Source organism: Aythya fuligula, chromosome 2 (genome assembly GCF_009819795.1).
Source record: "Aythya fuligula isolate bAytFul2 chromosome 2, bAytFul2.pri, whole genome shotgun sequence".
Taxonomy (NCBI): Eukaryota; Metazoa; Chordata; class Aves; order Anseriformes; family Anatidae; genus Aythya; species Aythya fuligula.
Window position 1 is genome coordinate 22,209,076 of NC_045560.1, and position 19,777 is coordinate 22,228,852.

At 38.4% G+C, this 19,777-nt stretch overlaps 1 protein-coding gene across 1 annotated transcript in view; it reads left to right on the top strand.

Moving 5' to 3' along the window:
- Positions 1-374: 374 nt before the first annotated feature.
- The window catches only part of MINDY3 (MINDY lysine 48 deubiquitinase 3), a 50,607-nt gene continuing 31,204 nt past the window's right edge, over positions 375-19,777 (top strand). Inside the window, exons 1-8 of the mRNA XM_032181349.1 lie at positions 375-510; positions 8,501-8,580; positions 9,436-9,493; positions 10,396-10,569; positions 14,198-14,249; positions 16,009-16,123; positions 16,637-16,710; positions 17,084-17,163. Of these exons, the coding sequence (XP_032037240.1) occupies positions 414-510; positions 8,501-8,580; positions 9,436-9,493; positions 10,396-10,569; positions 14,198-14,249; positions 16,009-16,123; positions 16,637-16,710; positions 17,084-17,163 (730 nt within the window). The 5' untranslated portion in view covers positions 375-413. The remainder of the gene's footprint in view (positions 511-8,500; positions 8,581-9,435; positions 9,494-10,395; positions 10,570-14,197; positions 14,250-16,008; positions 16,124-16,636; positions 16,711-17,083; positions 17,164-19,777) is intronic.

Below are 19,777 nucleotides of genomic sequence, written 5' to 3' on the forward strand. Positions count from 1 at the left end.
CCCAGGCAGGTGGTGGAGTCACCACCCCTGGGGGCGTTCAAGGAGAGGTTGGACATGGTGCTTAGGGACGTGGTTTAGCGTTTGACACTGGTGGTAGGGGAATAATTGAACCATCTGATCTGGGAGGGCAACCTTAGCGATTCTGTGACTAAAACCCCGCCCCGACACCGCCCCTCACACCCCAACGGCCTCCCCCTCCCAGCACCGGGGGCTGCTGGGCAGGCGGAAAAGCAGCCGCGGCGCCTGCGCGGCCCCCGGCGCCCGCCCCGCCCTCCCGGCGCGGCCCGGCCCGGCCCCTCCCCTGCGCAGGGGCCGCCGCCGCCGGCAGCCGCCGCCTCGCCCGCCCGGCCCCGGGGCCGCCGCCGCCTCCGCCCCCTTCTCCCTTTCCCCCTTCCCCCTGCCCCGTCCCCGTCATGTCCGAGGCGGCCCAGGAGCTTGTCCAGCTGGTGTGGGGCAAGAAAGCCGGGCCCCGCGGGCTGGCCGACACCATCTTCTGCCGCTGGGCGCAAGGTAGCTCCCTCCCTCCCTCCCTCTGTCCGTCTGTCTGTCCGTGTGTCTGTCCGTCTGTCCTCACAGCCCTGCCCGGGGGGTGGCCGCCCGTGTGTGTGCCCGGTGGTAAATGATGCAGCAGTTTCGCTTGGGAAAGAAGTTTGGGGTTTGGGGTGTTTACTATAATAATAATTATCATTAATAATAATTATTTTTTTTGGCAGCGCCGTCGCTTTTTGCCTCAAATCTCCCAGGGAGCTGAAAGGAGGAGGGAAGGAAGCCCGTTTCTCCCATCCTTTATTTATTTATTTTTTTTCCCCAAACCTTCCTTATGCCTGTTCCCAAGGGCGTCTTGCTGCTTTATTTCACGTAGCTTTTGGCTACAAGAAGGCTTAAGTTGCCTTTTTTCCCCTCCCCAAGAACATGGGAGCCCCAAATAGGCTCCCCAAACGTGTGTGGGGGGAGCTTGGGACAGCGCCCCCCCGGCTGTTTGTTTGTTTGTTTGTTTATTTATTTACTTATTTATTTATTATTTATTTATGCCCCGACGGGCTCTCTGGCAGCTGGAGCAGGTGCAGCCTGTCCCCAGGAGGTGGCCGGAGATAAAGCAGCAATAGCTGTGGCTCCTGGGGGCTTTGCGGTGTGGTTTCTCTGTATTTAATTTGCACAACCTAGGCGTAATTTCTTCTCGGTGCAGGTTTTCTGGTGCCATTTCAGAGCTGCAGTGAAAAGGTGTGATCCAGAGGCTCGCTGGTACAAGGGGTATCCAGACCATCAGTGTCTGGCACCAACAAATAATTCTCTCTTTAACTGGTAATGCTAGTTTATCCGAATTGATGTTTTTAAGACAGCGTGTTGATATATGGAGTTTCAGCAGTTTCAAAATGTATTGAGCTGTGTGCTGTAATGCCCCAAACCTGTGCTCCTGTGAGGGACTGATGGAAAGGCCTCTCCTGGCTGTTGGTGGCTCCTTGAAGAAGCTGATATTTCCTCGCTTTCCGTCTGTCCTTAGGCAAAGCCCCGTGAGTGTACTGTGTAGTGTTTCTGCTCCCTTCCCTATATCCTGTTTAATATAATCAGTTTCATGTAGGAAAAGCACAGGACAGCAGGTTAGGGTGATGTTTGGAGTTCCTGTGCTGAGAAAAAAGTCAGTCTCAGTCTACTGCGTTGTCAGCAAAACAATACCTTTACAAACTTTCAGTTTCCCTCTTGAAAAGGTACTGCACTGTTTTCCTGCTGCCAAGGAGTCTTGTGGACTCTCCAAGGAGTCTTACCAAGATAACGCTTGATTTTTATGGGTATATATATATTTTTATTTCCACAGCCTTCACAGTTGAGAGGGACTCTTGTTTTGCATCGGTTGTGCAAAAGTTACCAAAAACATACAAATGATATTTGCCTAAAATAACTAGTTTGAGATTTCGTTGTATGTGTTTTTTCTTGTTGCTGCTTGTGGGTGTTTTGTTTTTTTGGTTGGTTGGCTTTGGGTTTTTGTGTTTGAGAGCGTAGGGACAACGCTGGCGTTTATTTCGGATACTTTCCGAATGTGGTCTGATCTTTCTCATACTCTTTAGAAGTTGAGAGCAGTAACTTACATTTAGGAAGGAAAATAAGTAGTAGGGAGGCTGTAGAGGAATGTAAGACTCAAACCAGTCGGTTTCTTAGTAAAGATAGCAGTGTTCTGGGAAACTTAGTCATGCACAAAACTCGGTTAACCATTGTGTGTGTTTGGTCAAAACTAAGATCAACTGATCCATGGTGAGTTAGCAGAACTGACCTGGGTAATGCAGATACGTTGTCTGAAGTTAGTGACAGTTCAAAACTTAAAAATAATTCTTGCAGCTTGCTGCGTTGGCAACTTGAAACACATTGTCTTGGTTCCAGGCCTCACAAAGGCATAACCACAAAGCTGTTGCTGTGTTTGGTTTTTCTTTCTGGTGGTGTTTGCTGTTGGCTTTTCCCAAGGAAAACCTTTGTGTGTTTGCAGCAGAATTTGCAGTTTGAGCCCTTTGAGTCCCACTTAGCGGAATCCTCAAAGTGGGCGCAGAGCAATATGAAGCAAAGGCTCAGTCTGCACTTCGATATTCGCTGGTATAGCTATGGGGACTTGAGAAGCAGGTAGGAGGAGGGCTGAACGCTTAGGAACCATACTTGTGATAGGAACAATTTCTTGCTTTGATCGGAGACAGACTCCGTTCACAAAGCTGCTCTGCAGATCAGCAGATACGTAACTGGGAATGTCTGGCAGGTTTAAGTGCAGCAGTGTTTCAGAATGACCTAAGCTGTTTTCTCACTGGCCTTTGGGGAAAAAGACATGGAACAGTCTTTTCAAAACAACTGCGTAACTTCAAAAGCATATTATGAGGGTATTAATACTACTTCTGTATAATATATGATGGAAATGGGTTTGTTTTATCCAGATCCCCTTTTGGCTTCAATGTTGAGAGCTGGATGAGTAGATTAGCAACTTTCCTTTTCGTTCTACCCTTTTCTTTCTAGGTTTTTTTTTTTTTTTTTTTACACACCTGGAACTCTTTTGTCTGGTCTAGTACACTTAAACATCACCAGGTTGGCTTTTATTGCATCCTTGGTTGAGGAGCTACATCCTACTGCACTGCTTTTAAGTCATTGGAGCTGTAATATCATTAGACCACGATCAAGTTGAGGTTACCAGGGAAAAATATATATTTTTTTAATCAGATAATCACATATATGTTTGAGGGAAAGGAAAGGAAAAAGGATTTGCCATTCTTTAAGCCTTAAATAGAAGTAGCAATTTGAAGAGTGTTCCTTTAAGTTATTAATTTGTATTTCATTTGGGTGATTAGAGAAGAGTAGCGACTGTTATCTATGTTTGGTTTTTTTGGTTTCATAACTAATGATTATAAAACATCTGCATTTCTGTGAGTTCCCTATTCGTGCAAACAGTAAATCATAAATAAAAATGCGTTTTTCATAGCATTTGCGGCTAGGGTATAGGCAACTCTTGATTGTGCAAACAGGTGGAGGAAGCGGTTACACCTTTTGTACCAGCTCTCCCTGCTTGTTACTGCTTGTCTGCCCGAAGCGCTGCCTCTCCAAGTTGTTTGGTGGAACTGTTGCTGAAGCTTCTGCTTTACCAATGCCTGTCAGACATAGCAAAGTAAACCCTGGTGGGTGGTTTTTGATTTATGATCGGGGGACTGCTTCTAGGGCTTCTGTAAAAGTAAAAAGTTAGAAGTCAAACCTGCTGCCAGGAATTAGTACATCGTGCGAAAACATATTGAGGTTTTCAAATCGAAAAGTACTATAAAGTGCTGACTTCAAACTTTAGCTTAAACAGCAAATGTTGCTGGTTCAGCCAGTAGGAAGTGTTTTTTTATTAGCACAAGCAGTAAGTTCGAGAGAACAGTGGCTTTTGGGAAAAACAACAGGGACGTTCTGCTTGAGAACAGCCACCTAACGCTTGAGTTGAGAGAAATTTCTTTTCTTGATTTTATGTTTGTCGACCTTTTTTCTCCCCTTGGAGTGGCAGCTTTGTTTCGGGGCAGTGATCCTGTCTTTACAGACCAAGTGACCACATCTTGCTGTTTTGAACAGCAGCTGAAAGACCGTCAAATCCCTTTCTGTTCTGTGAGATCTAATTTCTTTATTTCGTGCCCTTCCGTAACACAGAGTTGTCTTAAAAATAATGGATTAATTCTGACAAACGCGAATGCCTTTTTGAAGTAATGGACTGGGCAACAGCCAGAGCGCTTGCGTAGTTGAGATGGGGAAGGATCAGAGAGGCTCTGCCCTGACAAAAGGTTAGTGCTGCCTGAGCTATGGGTTCTTGTTTCACAGGAAAATTACTTCATTTCAAGTCCAAGTGAAACGGAACCCAGAATTTCTTGAAATTTCTCAGACTAGGACTTCCCTAAGTCCCTAAGCATCTGTCCAGTATTATGGACGTTGTTGCCAATTTCTACTGTTTTAGTGAATTTCGTTTTATACCAGAATGAAGAAGTAAGATGCACAATGAAGCTTGCAGATTGACAGGTTAGGCTTTGGGGTGGCAATACGTTTTTTTGAGGGACTGTCAGTCTCAGTAGGTGTAAATTACAGCCCTTTCAGCGCTGTTTAACTGGAAGGGAAAAGAAGGTATCGCTGACTGCCCAAGAATGGGGTGTGGACACGTAAATTAAATTGTGAAGTTAATGAGAAGATTGTATTCTCTGGCTAAAAGGCACAGTGCTTAATGAAGTTGGAATAGACCTACAGTAGTAAGAACTTCAAATGCCCTGTAACGCAGTTTTCTGAACAGTGGAGTTTTAGGGTTTACTGCTACCTGCGTCCAGAGAGGGAAATCAGAAAAGGTATTGCCCATACTGTAAGGAAGGATGTGGTTCGAGCAGGGCCGTTCTTTTATCTCAGAGGGTGACAGCCTTAAAAATAAAAGCTCTTGAGTCATGTTCACACAGAAAACTCATACGGATTTGTTGAAATTCAGAAGGTTCGCAGGACTCTATTTTTGACAGAGGTGGAGAAAGGCAGACAGGTTGGGACCTTGCCTTGTTTTCTGGCAGGTCCTTGCCCATTGTAACAGCAGCTTGCCAGGTAATTTGGGTACTTTCCTCAAACCCTTCCAGGGCATCCTGGCTCCTTACCCACAACCCATTAAGTAGAGTGTTTTTGTGGTATTGCTATAGTAATTCCTCATTTTTTCTTATATGTAAGAAAACGTTGTGGTTTTTTCTCAGAGAAAGCTTCAGAAGTTTAGATTGACTGTAAAAATGTACTCTGAAAGCCCAAAGCCATATGCAAAATGTGTGTTACCATTCTACATTCATCTTTAGAGAAAGTATGAAACATTAAGACATGTTGCAAACCTTGTACTTCGGTAATAACAGGTTATTGTAGTAGTCACGTCAGGCAGTTTTTATATCCCCCAAAAGAGAGAGGAATACAATACTCTGGTGAGGGAAGAGGCCAGCTCCGCAGAGAATAGCACAAAAAAAATGAATAGCACAGCATCTTTGTAGTTAGACTGGGTCAGCGATGGAACAAATTGTTTTTCTAATGTGGTTAAGGCCACGTGCTCTTTAGCTTCTCCTCTTCTCCCCTTCATTCAGCTAGAATTGGTTCAAGCACAGGGGGAAAGCACTGAAGGCATACACCACATCCTTCGTGAAATGACAGTTAACCCGTGTCTGCAGTGACATGGATGTAAGATAGATAGATATTAGAAATAGACAGTAAAGTATGCACAAAGTGGTGGGATGATCAGAATAGAAAAATCAATGGTTTTTGTAGTGCTTTGGACCGTAATGTGATGTGTTAGATAAAAGACAAGTGTACGTAATTAAGTCATATGTTTGTTTTGGCAAAATGAACGTAGAAGAGTTGAGGATTATCTGGAAGAAACGTGCGCCTTGCTGAATGCCAAATTGTGGGAACGAAGGCGACAAGCTTTCTTTTGTGTGGTTAGTAGTGAATAAAGGATATGAAGACAAATCTGCAAATAGCATAGTTGGTGTAACTGAAAATATTGGTGGCGTTGATTACCGGCAGCAATCTTGATCGACTTATGTTGCTGTTCCCCACAGCCAAAAGCATCCAGCAGGGCAGGGGGGAGGTCAGTGGAACAGTTAGTAGGAGTACAAACAGCAATGGAAAAAAAAAAAACTGTTTCTCCCAGGCAAATTATGATAATGGTATTTATGAATGAAGATTGTTTCAGCTGTGTTACATCTCTGTTGCTTTTAAGGTTTTATCTTGAGTGAAAGGAGCTGGATGAGAGAAATAACCTGTTGAGAGTGACAGTAAGTTGAAATTGGGCTGGATCAGAGATTCAGGTCTTAGCTGATAGCTTATGAGGTAGTTAGGCCATTCCTGTGAATCATTATGAAAAGCATGTGGGACTGCACAAGTTGTGATTATTATGCAAAAAAAAAAAAAAAAAAGTAAAGAGATGCAATTGCAGGCTGAAGTAGATTTGAACCCAGTTGGACTTCAGACTGCTGGTTTCTGAAGTTTTACCTAAGTTGACTTCAGATTTCGTAGAAGGAAAGCAAGACGAAAACTCCCAAAGTCCCTTTTTTTGCTACACAGCCTTTGGAAGTTTGAAGCTTATTAAGCAACAAGTAGCATATAGCTAAAAGAGAAAATGTTGTTTGCATGTTGCATTTGTTTTTCTTTCTTTTCTAGGGTTGTATTCTGTCAAATTCTGGATACTAGCAGTTTTGCATCATCTATCCCATATTTCTCTCCAGTGGATCACACTTGATTTTCTTTACTTTTAGGAGATGGTTTTCAAAAAAGGGCAGGGGAAACAGCAACAGGTCGTGCTTTCTGTAAGAACCTTGAAGAAAGCGAAACAAACTCAAGATTTCCTAAGTGTGCTTTAATGGTACTATGTCCAAGTATGTTTTTTTCACTGCAGTGGCTAAATCATTAAAACAACTAAAAAAAAAAATGTTGCAGCGTGCTTGGATGGCATGTAATAATGCTTTGAAGTAGAAGAAAACTGGAGTTTTAATACGGATAAGTGTGACTGTTGAAATGGCTGGTGATATTTCTTGTTAGGGCATGTTAACGGGGGAATGAAATCACACTGGGGCAAACTTTGAAGTCCGGATTAATGCAGCACCACTGCTAAATTTGGTGATGCTGGATCCAACCTACCAGGCATGACAAGCAGCTGAGGTTTGGATATAAAGGACATCATTGTAATGCACATGTGCACGTTTGGTTCCAAAAAAAAAAAAAGAAAAAGCTGCAGTCTCCCTGTTGGATACAGGGGAAAGCCCACATCTTAAGATCAATGGCTACACTGATCTGTCTGATTTTTTTCACGCTGCTGTTGATCAGCTGCCATTTCTGTGCTGAATCTGGCCTCACAGACATGCAGTAGCCCTCCCTTGAAGGTGCTGCTTGGGACGAGGTACCTGTCCTGCGGCAGTACTGAAGTCCGCACTGGTGGCACACGTTCCCCGAGTTCAAATTCACATCTAGGACTTGGGGACACTTCTGATGCAGCAGGGTGTAATGATACAGAATCAGGGAAAGGAGAAACTGTGGGGAAAAATGCGCTGAATATTCGTTCTGCTGAGAAAATATGCGTGTGTATCCCTTTCCTTCCTGCACCCACTTGCTTGCGTTTGCTGGTTAGTTGCTGACTACAGTTGCATGGTTTCTACGTTATAATGAACTTCAGCACAATGCTACTAGCACTTAAATAATGCAAAATACAGCTCACCGTAAGGTGTTATGCATCAGCTTCATCAAGGTAATTGTCTGTGGATGTGCTTTTATCTGTGAGAAATGAAGGCTGTGAATTAACAAGCGTTGAAGTTTAAGAGCAAAGTGATAAGTAATTCTTTAATAATGGCTCCAGAATTTGTTCTGTGACTGTAAAATAATTTTGACTTCAAAGATGGAGGGGGAAAATAGGTAATCTTGCATCTTGATAAATACAGCGTATCTACTGCAAAACAATACCAGTAAGAGGCTCGCTTCCGTGGTTACGAGTGAATATTTGAGGTACTCAGCCTATTTCAACCTCAAGAGGAAGCACTGACAGGCCAAAAATGAGATCAGTGAGAAGCATAACATGTTCTTCAGAGAGAATAGAAATGCATTATACATGTTCAGTGAAGCTCCAAAGGTCACTTTTTTACATATGCAAGACAAAAATATAACTTAAAAACAAATTTTAGTTGATCAGTAAGAAATAATAAATTAAAAAATGTTTTAAGTGTTTAGCCGCACACACTCTGGTGACGGTTTTACTGTTTAAAAACTCCAGCAGTTGGCTTTTCATGGTCATGATCTGATTGTTGAGATATATTCATTTTTCTATTCACCTGTTACCATCTTTTTTATCTTTTCAGATAGTTTAACCACGTTCTGCTGCATGATGGGGGGAAAAAATCGTGAAAATTTGTTTGATATTTAAAAGTTAATAAATCAAACGTCCCTTCTTTTAGGGAAGGAATATATATAAAAGATTGCTTATATATTTCACTAAATACCATCATCTTCCATTTAACAGGATTTGTCTTTAGTGAATCTGAATCAACTGCGTTAGAGCAATTTGAAGGTGGCCCTTGTGCAGTGATTGCACCAGTACAGGTAAGATGCATTTACTACAGGAATGATTTAAGATTAATAAGCCCAAATTTTGTTCTTTTCTTAATGTATGTGGATTTGAAATACCAAAATTAATTGCAAATCAGCTAATTTCATAATGATAGTATAGAGCAAACCAATATTCAGCACAAGATAGGGCAGAGCTAATCTCATTCTGAGCTGTGTATGCTGAATGGAGTTAATTTGAGGAAGTGCAGCAGAGTGAACTAAGCAGAGGCAACTTTAAAAGGGGGAGTGCAGGATGAAGGGGAAAAGTAAAAGATTAGATATCAATGAAATCTTTATATGTTCTCATCTCTTAAATTTCTCGACCATAAGAAGAGTGGTACCTGTGTCAACGTTTATAGGCGTTGTAGTAATTTGAGCAGTGTTGGTGTTAATAAAAAGCAAAGCAGGGATGTAGATATATATAGTGTTTTTTTCAATGTGATCTTCAACTTATGACTTTTAATGGTTGAATCAGTGCATTCTGTAAAAACTCAACGGATTTTTGATCTCTGACTAGAACTGTCTTGTACTCCTCAGTTATATACTGCAAAGTATTTGTGCCTCCATTGCTGCATTCCCATGAGTCTGGAGGTGTTTAAATATGTACTCTGTGAATTCAAAGTATAGTTTAGGTTCAAACTCAATAAGGGTGAACTTTAGGCCACATTTGTAATTACTTTGAATGGGAGAAATCAGTAAAACAGTGCAGACTTAGGTCTCTTACTGAGTGATGACATGCTTGAAGCTTTTCTAATAGCATGCAGAAATGCTTTGGTATAGAGCTTGTGATGAAATGTAAAACTTAATTGCAATGAATTTTAATAATTATTTGATGCTTTGATATCAAAGGCATTCCTCTTGAAGAGGCTTTTTGCCAGTGAAAAGTCTACTTGGAGAGACTGTCCAGGTACTGAGACCTCTTTTTCTCTTTCTTTAATTATTTGTAAATCAAGTCATAATACAAATTGTAATTAAATGATAGTAAATAAACAGGAGAACACTTAAAACATTTACATGTTCTATTAATATATTTTAACTGGCATAACCTTTATGCCAGTTACGTGGCAAAAAGTATGTATACTACATTTTATGATAGAATGGTTTGGATTGGAAGGTCAATTGGAAGGTTGATTAAAGGTCATCTAGGCTACCCACCACTGTCATAGCCAGGAACACCTTTTGCTATATCAGTTTGTCCAAAGCCACATCCAACCTGACTTTGCTCCATGATTGGAAATGTTCACCCACAGCTTCTTTGGGCAATGTGTTCCAGTATCTTGGCACCTTCATCATAAAAAAAAAAAAATAAATAATAATCCTTACATGTAGTCTAAATCTACCCTCTCCACGTTTAAAAACTATTGCTGCTCATCCTGTCTCTACAAGCCCTAGTAAAAAGTCTTTGTCTCTCTTACAAGCCCCCTTTATATGTTGAAAGGCTGTAATAGTGTCTCTCTGGAGCCTTAACTTCTCCATGCTGAACAACCCCAACTCTCTATAAACTCTGAATTCTTATTTGTAAGGTCCATTCCAGTCGACAGTACTTGCATGGTTTATAAATATTTGATTAATTGAAATCTATTATTAGTACAGGGAATGGGTTAGAAATCATATTGAAACACAAATCTCTGAAGATGGTTTTATAAGTCTTTGGTCCATTACAGTCATGCAACAATTAACGTTAATAAGGTAAAATTAATAAGCTCACTTAATTATTCACATTACATTAGTATGTTTAAAAGATACTAGTAGCATATATAAGGTACTGATTAGCAGCAATTGAACTCATGTAGGTTTCTGATTTTACAGAAGAAGAACAGAAGAACCTTCTCTGTCATACGTTATGTGATATTTTGGAAATGGCTTGCTCTGATAATTCTGAGTCATACTCTCTGGCAACATGGATAAGAGGAAAAACAACTGAAGAAACTGCTAGTATTTCTGAAAGTCCTGCAGAATCCAGTCGTCAAGAGGAACAACCTTGTAAGAAGAATTTCAGCTCTAAAATACCTATCGCTTAGTGAAGTCTTACATTGTTTTTGAGCGACCGCTGCTTTTTATTAGTATACGGATAAGGGGTTTTGCCTTTGTGATTCCATTAGCAGTAGGTAGATTTTCATCTGTTTTAATTAGAGGCATCAGTCCTTTTTGTTGAAAGAAATGTGCTATCACTAGAGCTCGTACACATGTGCTTCTTGAATTTGAGCAATTTGAACAATCTTTTCGCATTTGCTTTTGGAATTTATTGGGACCTGGTGTTTCTTTAATTTGGAAAAATGTACGTGTGTGCTTCATAAAACTGGAGGAATATTTTAACTTGTCACTTGCAGCTTTATTTCAGAAGAGCGTTTATAACAAACTCTTCTATAGAAACTGTTCTAAAATATTCTGCATCCCCTTGTTGGGGAGAAGTAGCCTTTTTCCCTTTGTTTACTTCAATATAGTAACAGAACAACTTAAGCAAGTCACCTTCTAGTAGATTAATGGAATTTTTTGTAGGTTAGAATTTTTCATTTAGCTGCTTTTTGCAAATGTCTTGACTTTATTAGCTACTGTTATGAAAGACCAAGTGAGCATCACCTGTTGTGCTGAGATGCTGCATCCAGTCATATGTGATTACTGTGATGCCAGTGACGAGGCAATTTTTTGTGGGATTTTTGTGGAAATCATTGGGGATGTATTTATTCATCATTTAGTAGGAAACATCTAAGATTCTTTTTCTTATAGTTTTTGTTCTCAATGTGCGCTTTGAGAAGTCTGAAAAGCTCTTCACATGAGAACATGCTTTTAAAGGTGCATCTTTTGGCAGAAGGTATCTGTTACTCATGTTTGTACTCAGAATTATACAAGTAGATTTGTATGTGTAAAGCTAGCTAGAGCAATTAGTAGTACTGGAACTCTTTATGGGACCAGTCATCTTCATCTGCTATCAAATGCTCCATGTGCTTTAGATGGCTCAAGCAGTAATAATTAAAATGTAACTTAATTAGTGGGAACAAACAAACAAAAAAAGGTCACCACAGAAGAGTTCCAAAGTGAGCTTTTTTTTTTTTTTTTTTTTTATAAAGACAAGGTATTGCATAGAAACTTGTGTCTGCACTTTTACATATTTTTTTTTAAATTTTCCTGTGAAAGTTAATAAGGTAGTTGTAACTTTGAGATTTATAAATTCCATGGATTTTCCAGTTGTGAAAAAGTGAAGCAGAGCCTAGCTATCAATAGGTTTCTTTTGCCCTTTTAATATATTGCCTTGTTCTAAAGAGCTTTTAACTAGAGCAAGCTTGTTCAGGAGGTCTTCTTAAACACAATTGCTCTCAATACTGACACTTGTTGAACTAATCCATTCTATTACATATGTATATTTTTTGTATTTCTGTAGACATCTACAGGTTCTGCCTGACTTTGTCCTTAATATCATGGAATGTGCTTAGGAAGAGCAGGTTACATTTACTATGAGCAGTGAACAGTCTGCTTTTGTCATGAATACCAATATCCTTGATTGTTCCTGATTTCAGATACACTTGTGTTTTCTTTTTCTTCTACATGCTCCTATTTTTTTCTTACTATAGAAGTTACTTGCATGCTTAGGCTAGGAACAAAGATGTGGATAACGAGGTGTTGTCAAAGATATAGCTAAGAAGGTATTGTTAATAATGCGGAGTGGTGCCATTGATGGTGCAAAGGAATACATTTGTCTTGCTTGGTTGCTATAATCAATAAAAAGAAGCAGGTTTTGTCATAGTTTGCAGGACTTAAGAGATGGTGTAGGTTGGTGCTGCAGCATTACAGATGCAATTCCGTAGGGCAGGCTAGTACTATTTGGGAATTGCATATGGGGATATGTTTATGGTAAACCTGGAAATACGGTTAGTAACAACATGATAGAATATCATTCTAAAGAAATTCTATATAGTTGTAGCTTTCATACAGCTCGTGCTCTATTGCTCTTTGTTCTTCTCCTCTCCACTAAATATTGTCTTTATCTAACTTTGGGTTACATCTACACTTCTCTTTAGGATTTCTACTTTTCCTTTGTTTCAAACAGTAGATTTTACCATTTCCATCTGCTCTGTAGTAACGGAATGAAACTGCCTATAATCTTGTGAACAAAAGATGGATTCAAGCCCACTTACTGAATACAGTAGCATTTTTCATCTGCTTTTGTGATGTATACTAGTGATTGTTGTTGGCCATGCATTGGCTGTAGTAGTGCAAGTTCCCAGGTTCAAAGATTGCTTTATATGATTGATTCCCTCTAATTTTCTGGTTGCATAGATGCGTGTTCTTGAAGAAGGGTTAATTCCTGTAGCATTCATAGCTTTTCTTATAAAAACACTTTTGCATTAATAGGGGAAGTGGGGGGGGGGGAAGAAATTGGTTTGGAAATTTTCTACAATGTAGATCAGTATTTCATATTTTTCAGAAATGTCTTAAAATATTTTAAGTCTAGTTTTGCTCTTAGAAACCCAATTTTTGCAATTCCTCATAGTTTTTAATCCTTTAAAAAAATTACAACTATCTGCTGCCGTATTTCTGAGGTAGAAAAAAATTACCAATTACAAAAAATTGGTATGTAGGCAAACCAAATGCACCTTTCAAAATACAACCTGGCATAAAATGCTATCACAAGGGAATTACTATAGGAAGAACTAATCAGTAGTATTAACCGGAATGGCTTCAGGTCTTTAATGAAGTATATGCAGTCAAATTCAATAGCTAGGCGATGAGACATTATTTAAAAACTTACTACTAAGTGGCCTTAATCAGAAGCAAGTCTGTTCAGAATATTATTCCGTTAGCAGGAAGATAACATCCTTATAGATGTTGAGGGCGCTAAAGACTTCTACAATTATCATAATATTTGAATGTCTATCAGACATTGATAATTACACAATTGGCACACTTTTTTTTAAAAACTCATTTGACCTCCCTAGTTTGGAAGTGTTATGAGGGGAACAAAGGTATAAAGCCCATGTTGAACTTGGGAAGACACTAAATGCTGTATTTTTTTTCTGTCTTGAAGGTAATATTTGAAAGGCTATTTAACCATCAATAATATAAAATGGTGAAAAAAATATTTAGAAATAGAACGTGTAACACTTTATAGACTAATTCTCTTCATATATGATATTTTGAATAAGCATTAAAAGGGAAAAATAAAAATTTCAGTAATACGGATGTATACTTAAAGGAAAAAATACAGCTTTCCTACATTGATAAAATGATCCAAATAATCATGCTTGCTCTTCTAGGAAATAATACTATGACCTGCAAAATTAAATCTATAGCATGCATATGCTTGACTTTGAGACAGTCGTGATTTGTACAAAATCAACAGCTTGGCATTTGACAGATATTTTCAAGGCTACACGATCAAGTGGCTTTGTGCTTTCAGTACATTGATTACTCCAAATGGAAGTGTTCTCACTAATTTGTATGGTCTAAACTTAATGTTATGGTAAATTAGCTTTATACTAATCAGTTAAAAAAAATTCAGGGGCAGATTAAAAATTAAAAATATAATTAATGCTTGAAAGTATACTAGCTTGCTGTGTGTATCTTGTGTCATTTTTTGCCATGTGTAGTGCTGAAAAGTGTCTCTTGTGTATAGCTGCCTTGGCTGTGGAAGAGCTTGGCTTTGAGCGATTTCATGCATTAATTCAGTAAGTAATATATTGGAACATTTAAAATACAATATTTTGAAATAACACTAATATTTACAGCCCTGAAAAGGCTTTGTTCAGAAGCTTCTTGTGTGTTACACATCAGGTTAAATTTGGTTTTCATGTTTGGGGCTTGGGGGGTTGGTTTTTTGTGTTGTTTGTTATGCATTTTACAGTTTAAAATGGAATACTATTTTGAACATAATTTTTCTTTAAAATAAAACTGGAGCAATGTAATACATGAAATTGGCTGAATGAACACAACTAGTTAAGGTTCATATTTAATTATAGATGTTCATCCTCAAATTTTTTCATACACAGGTGATTGTATTTGAAATACTTGATATACGCACTGAAAACAATTGTTGTCTACTATTTTTTTGACTCAAGATTACTCAAGAAATACTTATACAAATGTTTCATATAGAGGACTTTTTTTTTTGTCTCATACTTTACTGTTTTCTTTTTGGGGTGTAAATGCAGAGCTTAAAGTCTTAGTGAGTTTGTCTTTAAAGGCAACTGCCTTTTAGTTTCACAGCGAGGAGTTTTAATTGTTATAAAGATAAATACCCAAAGAGTAAAATAAAAGCAAGAGAACTTTAAAAACACTTGAGATGGAAAACGTTACTAATTAGAACTGAAATAACTACTGATTATTGTCTTCAGTAGTAATTACAGTTTGTGCTTTAAACCTCTTTTCATATGAGGAAAGAAGAAAAGGGGATATTAACATTTATGTAGCTTCATCTCATCAGAATGCTAGCTTTCCCTCAGTCCCAATTCCTGGATTCATGATACCCACTTCAATTTTTCTCAGTATATCTCATTGGAATTGAGCACTCTTGCATGTCATTAAGTTGAGTGATGGATTTCGGAAACTGTCTTTGCCTTGTATACTCTGTCAATAATGAAGTTGGTTTAAAAATTTCAAGTGTTATCTAGAGTGAACTCTCATATGGATATACTTTGCAGATGTACAGATAAGCAGAGAATGTGATTTAGTTTGAATTACTCAATAAAAAAAGTGTGTTCTGAGAAGTAGTATTGGATTCTAAATTTCCCAAGAAAGACCAAGAGCATTATTTCACTAGAACCTGATAGAACTTTTCCTCAGTTTTTATTTTATTTTTAAACATAAGATCGCCTGGTGTTACCTAATCATCCAGGCAATAATGCTGTTATGCAACAGGGTATTTTCCCCAATGTGGATGTACCAGTAGTGGTTTTGAATATTTGGCTTTTTCCAAAGCTAGAGTTTAATAAAATCAAGTTCTCAAGGTAAAGGTAACAATTATTTCTAAAGGTTGAAATATTTTTTTACCTGGTTAGGTGAAGTTTTTTCTCCATTGTATATGAAGTGAACATCTGTCATAACTGTATGTAATGCAAACATTATTCTGGACATACAGCCTATTTGTGATTTCAATAACAGCTTGTGATAGAATTACTGGCTCAAGCCACTCGGCTGTTTCATAAGTATATGTAACTTTAAGCTTAGTGTTTGCATATAAAAATACATGCATTTTTACACATTGCTCCAGAATTATTTTTCTTCTTCTAATGGGTAAATAATAATGACTCTGTGGTGGTTCTAGTAACTGCAGAACAGCTGTGGCATCATTCTGTATGTAACACTTGTTTTATGCTGCTTTTACTCAGACAGTTTCGTGTTAGGTCTTAATATTTCTTGTTTGTGCTTTGTGGCACTGTTCTACTTCATCTAAATACGTTCTTCTTTTCTGTTATTTTTTGTCTTTAGCAAACGAGCATTCAAAAGCTTCCCTGAACTGAAGGATGCAATTTGGGATCAATATTCAGTGTGGACAAACAGATTTGGAGTATTGCTCTTTCTATATTCTGTGATACTGACAAAGGTTTGTAGGTTGTTTGATTTTTTTGTGTGTCTTTGTTAACAGGAAGTTTGATCATATAACCCTTTTCCTGTAAAAAGGTGAACACTAAAGTCAATTGGCAAACTAATTCAAATCTAGATAAATGGATAGAATGCTGTCTTCACTCATGTTGCAGTACATTTGCAGCATGAAAACTTGAAAAACTCAGTCCCTTCTGTGTCTTTTTTTCTTCTCATCTGGGATAATTATAGATTTTTGGAAACATCCTTCCTTGTATATCTCTACCATCAGCTATCAAGAAAAATGTGTTTAGGTTTCAATTCACTACATAAGAACGTCAGCCTCTCTAATAGTCTGTTTCACTACTGCATTCTGTTGCTTTCCATTTCTGTTTCTATTTTCTGTCATGAGAAACAAGTGTGTTCAGGTCTCGGCTCATAGAAGAGGGCCAGCCTCCTAATGTTTTACTGTTGCATTCTGCAGTAAATGTCTATTCATTCCTCAGGAGAACAAAAATATTTATTATTTTTGCAGGGTATTGAAAACATAAAAAACGAAATTGAAGATGCAACTGAGCCCTTAATAGACCCTGTTTACGGTCATGGAAGGTAGGCTAGAAAACGTGATTGCTACCATTTCAAATAAATGAGCGTGCTAGTTTTTTTATGTTTCTGTAATTGAGCATTCTAAAATATTGACATTATGAGAAGGATTCAATTATAACTTGGTAATAGGTAAAAGCAACACTTGCCATAGCATATCTTTTTCACTGCTTATATGGGGCTCCATTTTTACATTAGTGTTGTTAGAGATCGTGTTAGCATCACTGAACTACGAATACACCCTAATTAAAATAATATAGTTAGAGAATGATAAAATAATATTTTTATTTGGCTCTTTTAGGTATTTTAAGCTCTTTTAACTGCTTTTTCAGAAATAAATTATGTCACTCTTAACAGGCTGTTTCTTTCTGTTGCATAGCCAAAGTTTGATTAATCTCCTGTTGACGGGACATGCTGTTTCTAACGTGTGGGATGGAGACAGAGAATGTTCAGGAATGAGTATGTCAATTCTATTTTGTACTTGTTCGTATTTTCTCATAGTATGAGATACAGACCCTACAGAAATTCAGAAACACTGACAATCACCTCTATATACTACTGCCGTCAAACCTTCCGACTTATAGTTGTTTGATGAGAAGAATCTAAGGCAAGTGACCAATAACCAAACCAGAAAAATATATGTCCAGCCAAGTTAAACTTAATGTTTGCTTATTATTTTCTGGTTATTTTGACACCTGCAAACCCTTCAACATAGGAAATTCATAGCACTGGTAGAAAGGAAGCTTAAGACTACAGCCAAAGAGGAAAAAAAAAAATACAGGAGAAGTGATTGAAGGAGGAGAGAAAAGATGACAAAACATTGATAAAGGAAATATGATGATAAATCAAAAATTGTCTTGCTTAAGAAGTCTTAAAGAGTACAGTATGGTCATTTTCCCCCCTTTTTTGATAGACTACACAAATCACTTTGTAATAGATACTGATTAACTTAAGAGTACTTAAGATAGCAAATGAAGCTAGTTTTGACTATAATTATTCCAAGGGTTTGGAGAAAATTGAGGGCTCCTAGCAGCAGTTAAGTCTAATTACTGACCTGATGAATAACAAGACATACATTATCATATTCTTAAAATGTGCAGAAGGTTATTTTCCGCTTCTCCATTCTCCAAAGTGGGAGACAGTTGCTTCTATGGAAGCTTTGGTTCTGGACTTCTGACTTAGGTCAGAACTGATTGAGAACCTAAATTCATAGTATTACTGTGTGAAAAGAGTTCAGTATTCTCAGAAAATAAAAGATTTCTAACTTGCAGTACTAAAGAAGGCACTAAAGGTCTCCCAGAAAGATAATCTGAAAAACAAAGGAGGGAAAGAACTACAAGAAAAAAAGGGTCAGGCATGTTCAAGTTCGCAAATCCTAATGCAATTCATTATATGGTTCTAAAGTAGCTAGACAAACTGAGTCTCAGAACCATTAATGATTACCATGTGTATCAAAGACAGAAGGTGTCAAAACATTAGAAAAGAGGAAACAGGGTACTTAACAAAAATGACAAGAAATGCTAAAGGAAAAACCCTGGAGAAAGGACAATTTAAACTTCCAAAGGATGTTGAAATAAATTAGTAATCAATATGCATGCAAGAGAAGGATGAAAACCAAAGAACAGCCACCATAAGCTCATCAATAATAGACTGCAGAAATCCAGTCTGAATGGCTTGGTAAGAAATCTAGTAAATAAAAGCGAGGATAGTTAGATACAATATTTAAATGACATTCTGATAAGACTGATGCAGAAGTACGGCCTCTATGGAGTCATAATTAAGTGGAAGCCTAGAAAGTCTCAAAGGAGTTTCCACTACTTGTACATAGTCAAACCAGAACATTTTAATTCAGATCTCGCATGAATCTATCTTAAATTTCAGTTCAAGTCAGTATTTTCAGCAATGACTTACATGATGGAAAATCCTTGTGTAAAAATTAAAAAAAAATACAGGAAGACAAATGTGAAACAGACTTTGTAGAAGCAGAGGAGAGGATGTGAATACCTTCAGAATTTGAAGTATTCATGCTTTCAGACCATCCTCTTTGTAAAAATAAATTAACAACAACAAAAATCAAAAGTGCAGTACAATTGAATTGAAAGGAAAAGTACAAAATGAACATCAGTAAAAAAAAAAAAAGTCAGTGAGTACTCATATAAGGTATGGTAGAATCACAAAATAATTCATTGTTGAAAGTGATCTCTAGAAGTCATCTCATCCAACTCCCTGCTCAGTGTAGTTCCAATTAGATCACAGCTATGGCCACTCAAGCTTTGAGTATCTCCAGGGATGCAGATTCCACAACCTACCTGGGTAACCTGTTCCATCATTTTACCACTTTCTTGGAAAAAAATATTTTCCCAGTACTGGGATGGAGTTTCCACATTTCAGCTTCTGGTCACAGCCTCTTGTTCTTCCACTGTATTCCTTTAATAGCCTGCCTCTGACTCCTCTACATCCTCCCATCAGATAGTCATAGGCAGCAGTAAGATTCCCCTGTCACATTATCCTTCTCTTCTTGGGATGAAACAAGCACATCTCCCAGCCTCTCCCTGTACATCGTGTGTTCCAGCCTCCTAATCATCTCAGTGCCCCTCCACTGGACTTGCTCCTCTTTGTCAGTGTCTCTCCCATTCCAGGGAGCCCAAAACTCCAGTGGTGGTCTCAGTAAGTTCCAGAGAGAGAGAACCATCACTTCTCTCCATGTGCTGGCTGTCCTCCTTCTAATGCAGCCCAAGATGCAGCTGACCTTTGCTGTAGTGGCACGCTGACCCATGTGCAGCTCGTTGTTCACACAGACCTCAGGTCCTTTTCTGCAAAGCTGCTTCCTAGCCGGTCAGTGCCAGCCAGTTTTGCTGGATGGGCTTATTCCATTGTGGATGCATGACTTTGTATCTGCCCGTGGTGAATATCATAAGTTTCCTGACTGTTCACTTATCTAGCCTGGTGTGTCTACTCTGAATAATGTCCCTGCCTCCAGTGTATTGGCCTATCTTCCTGACTTCCTGAGACTGTTTCCCTTTCCATGATCTGGGTCATTAGGTATCTTATAATCTCAGCCTATAGCTGACAA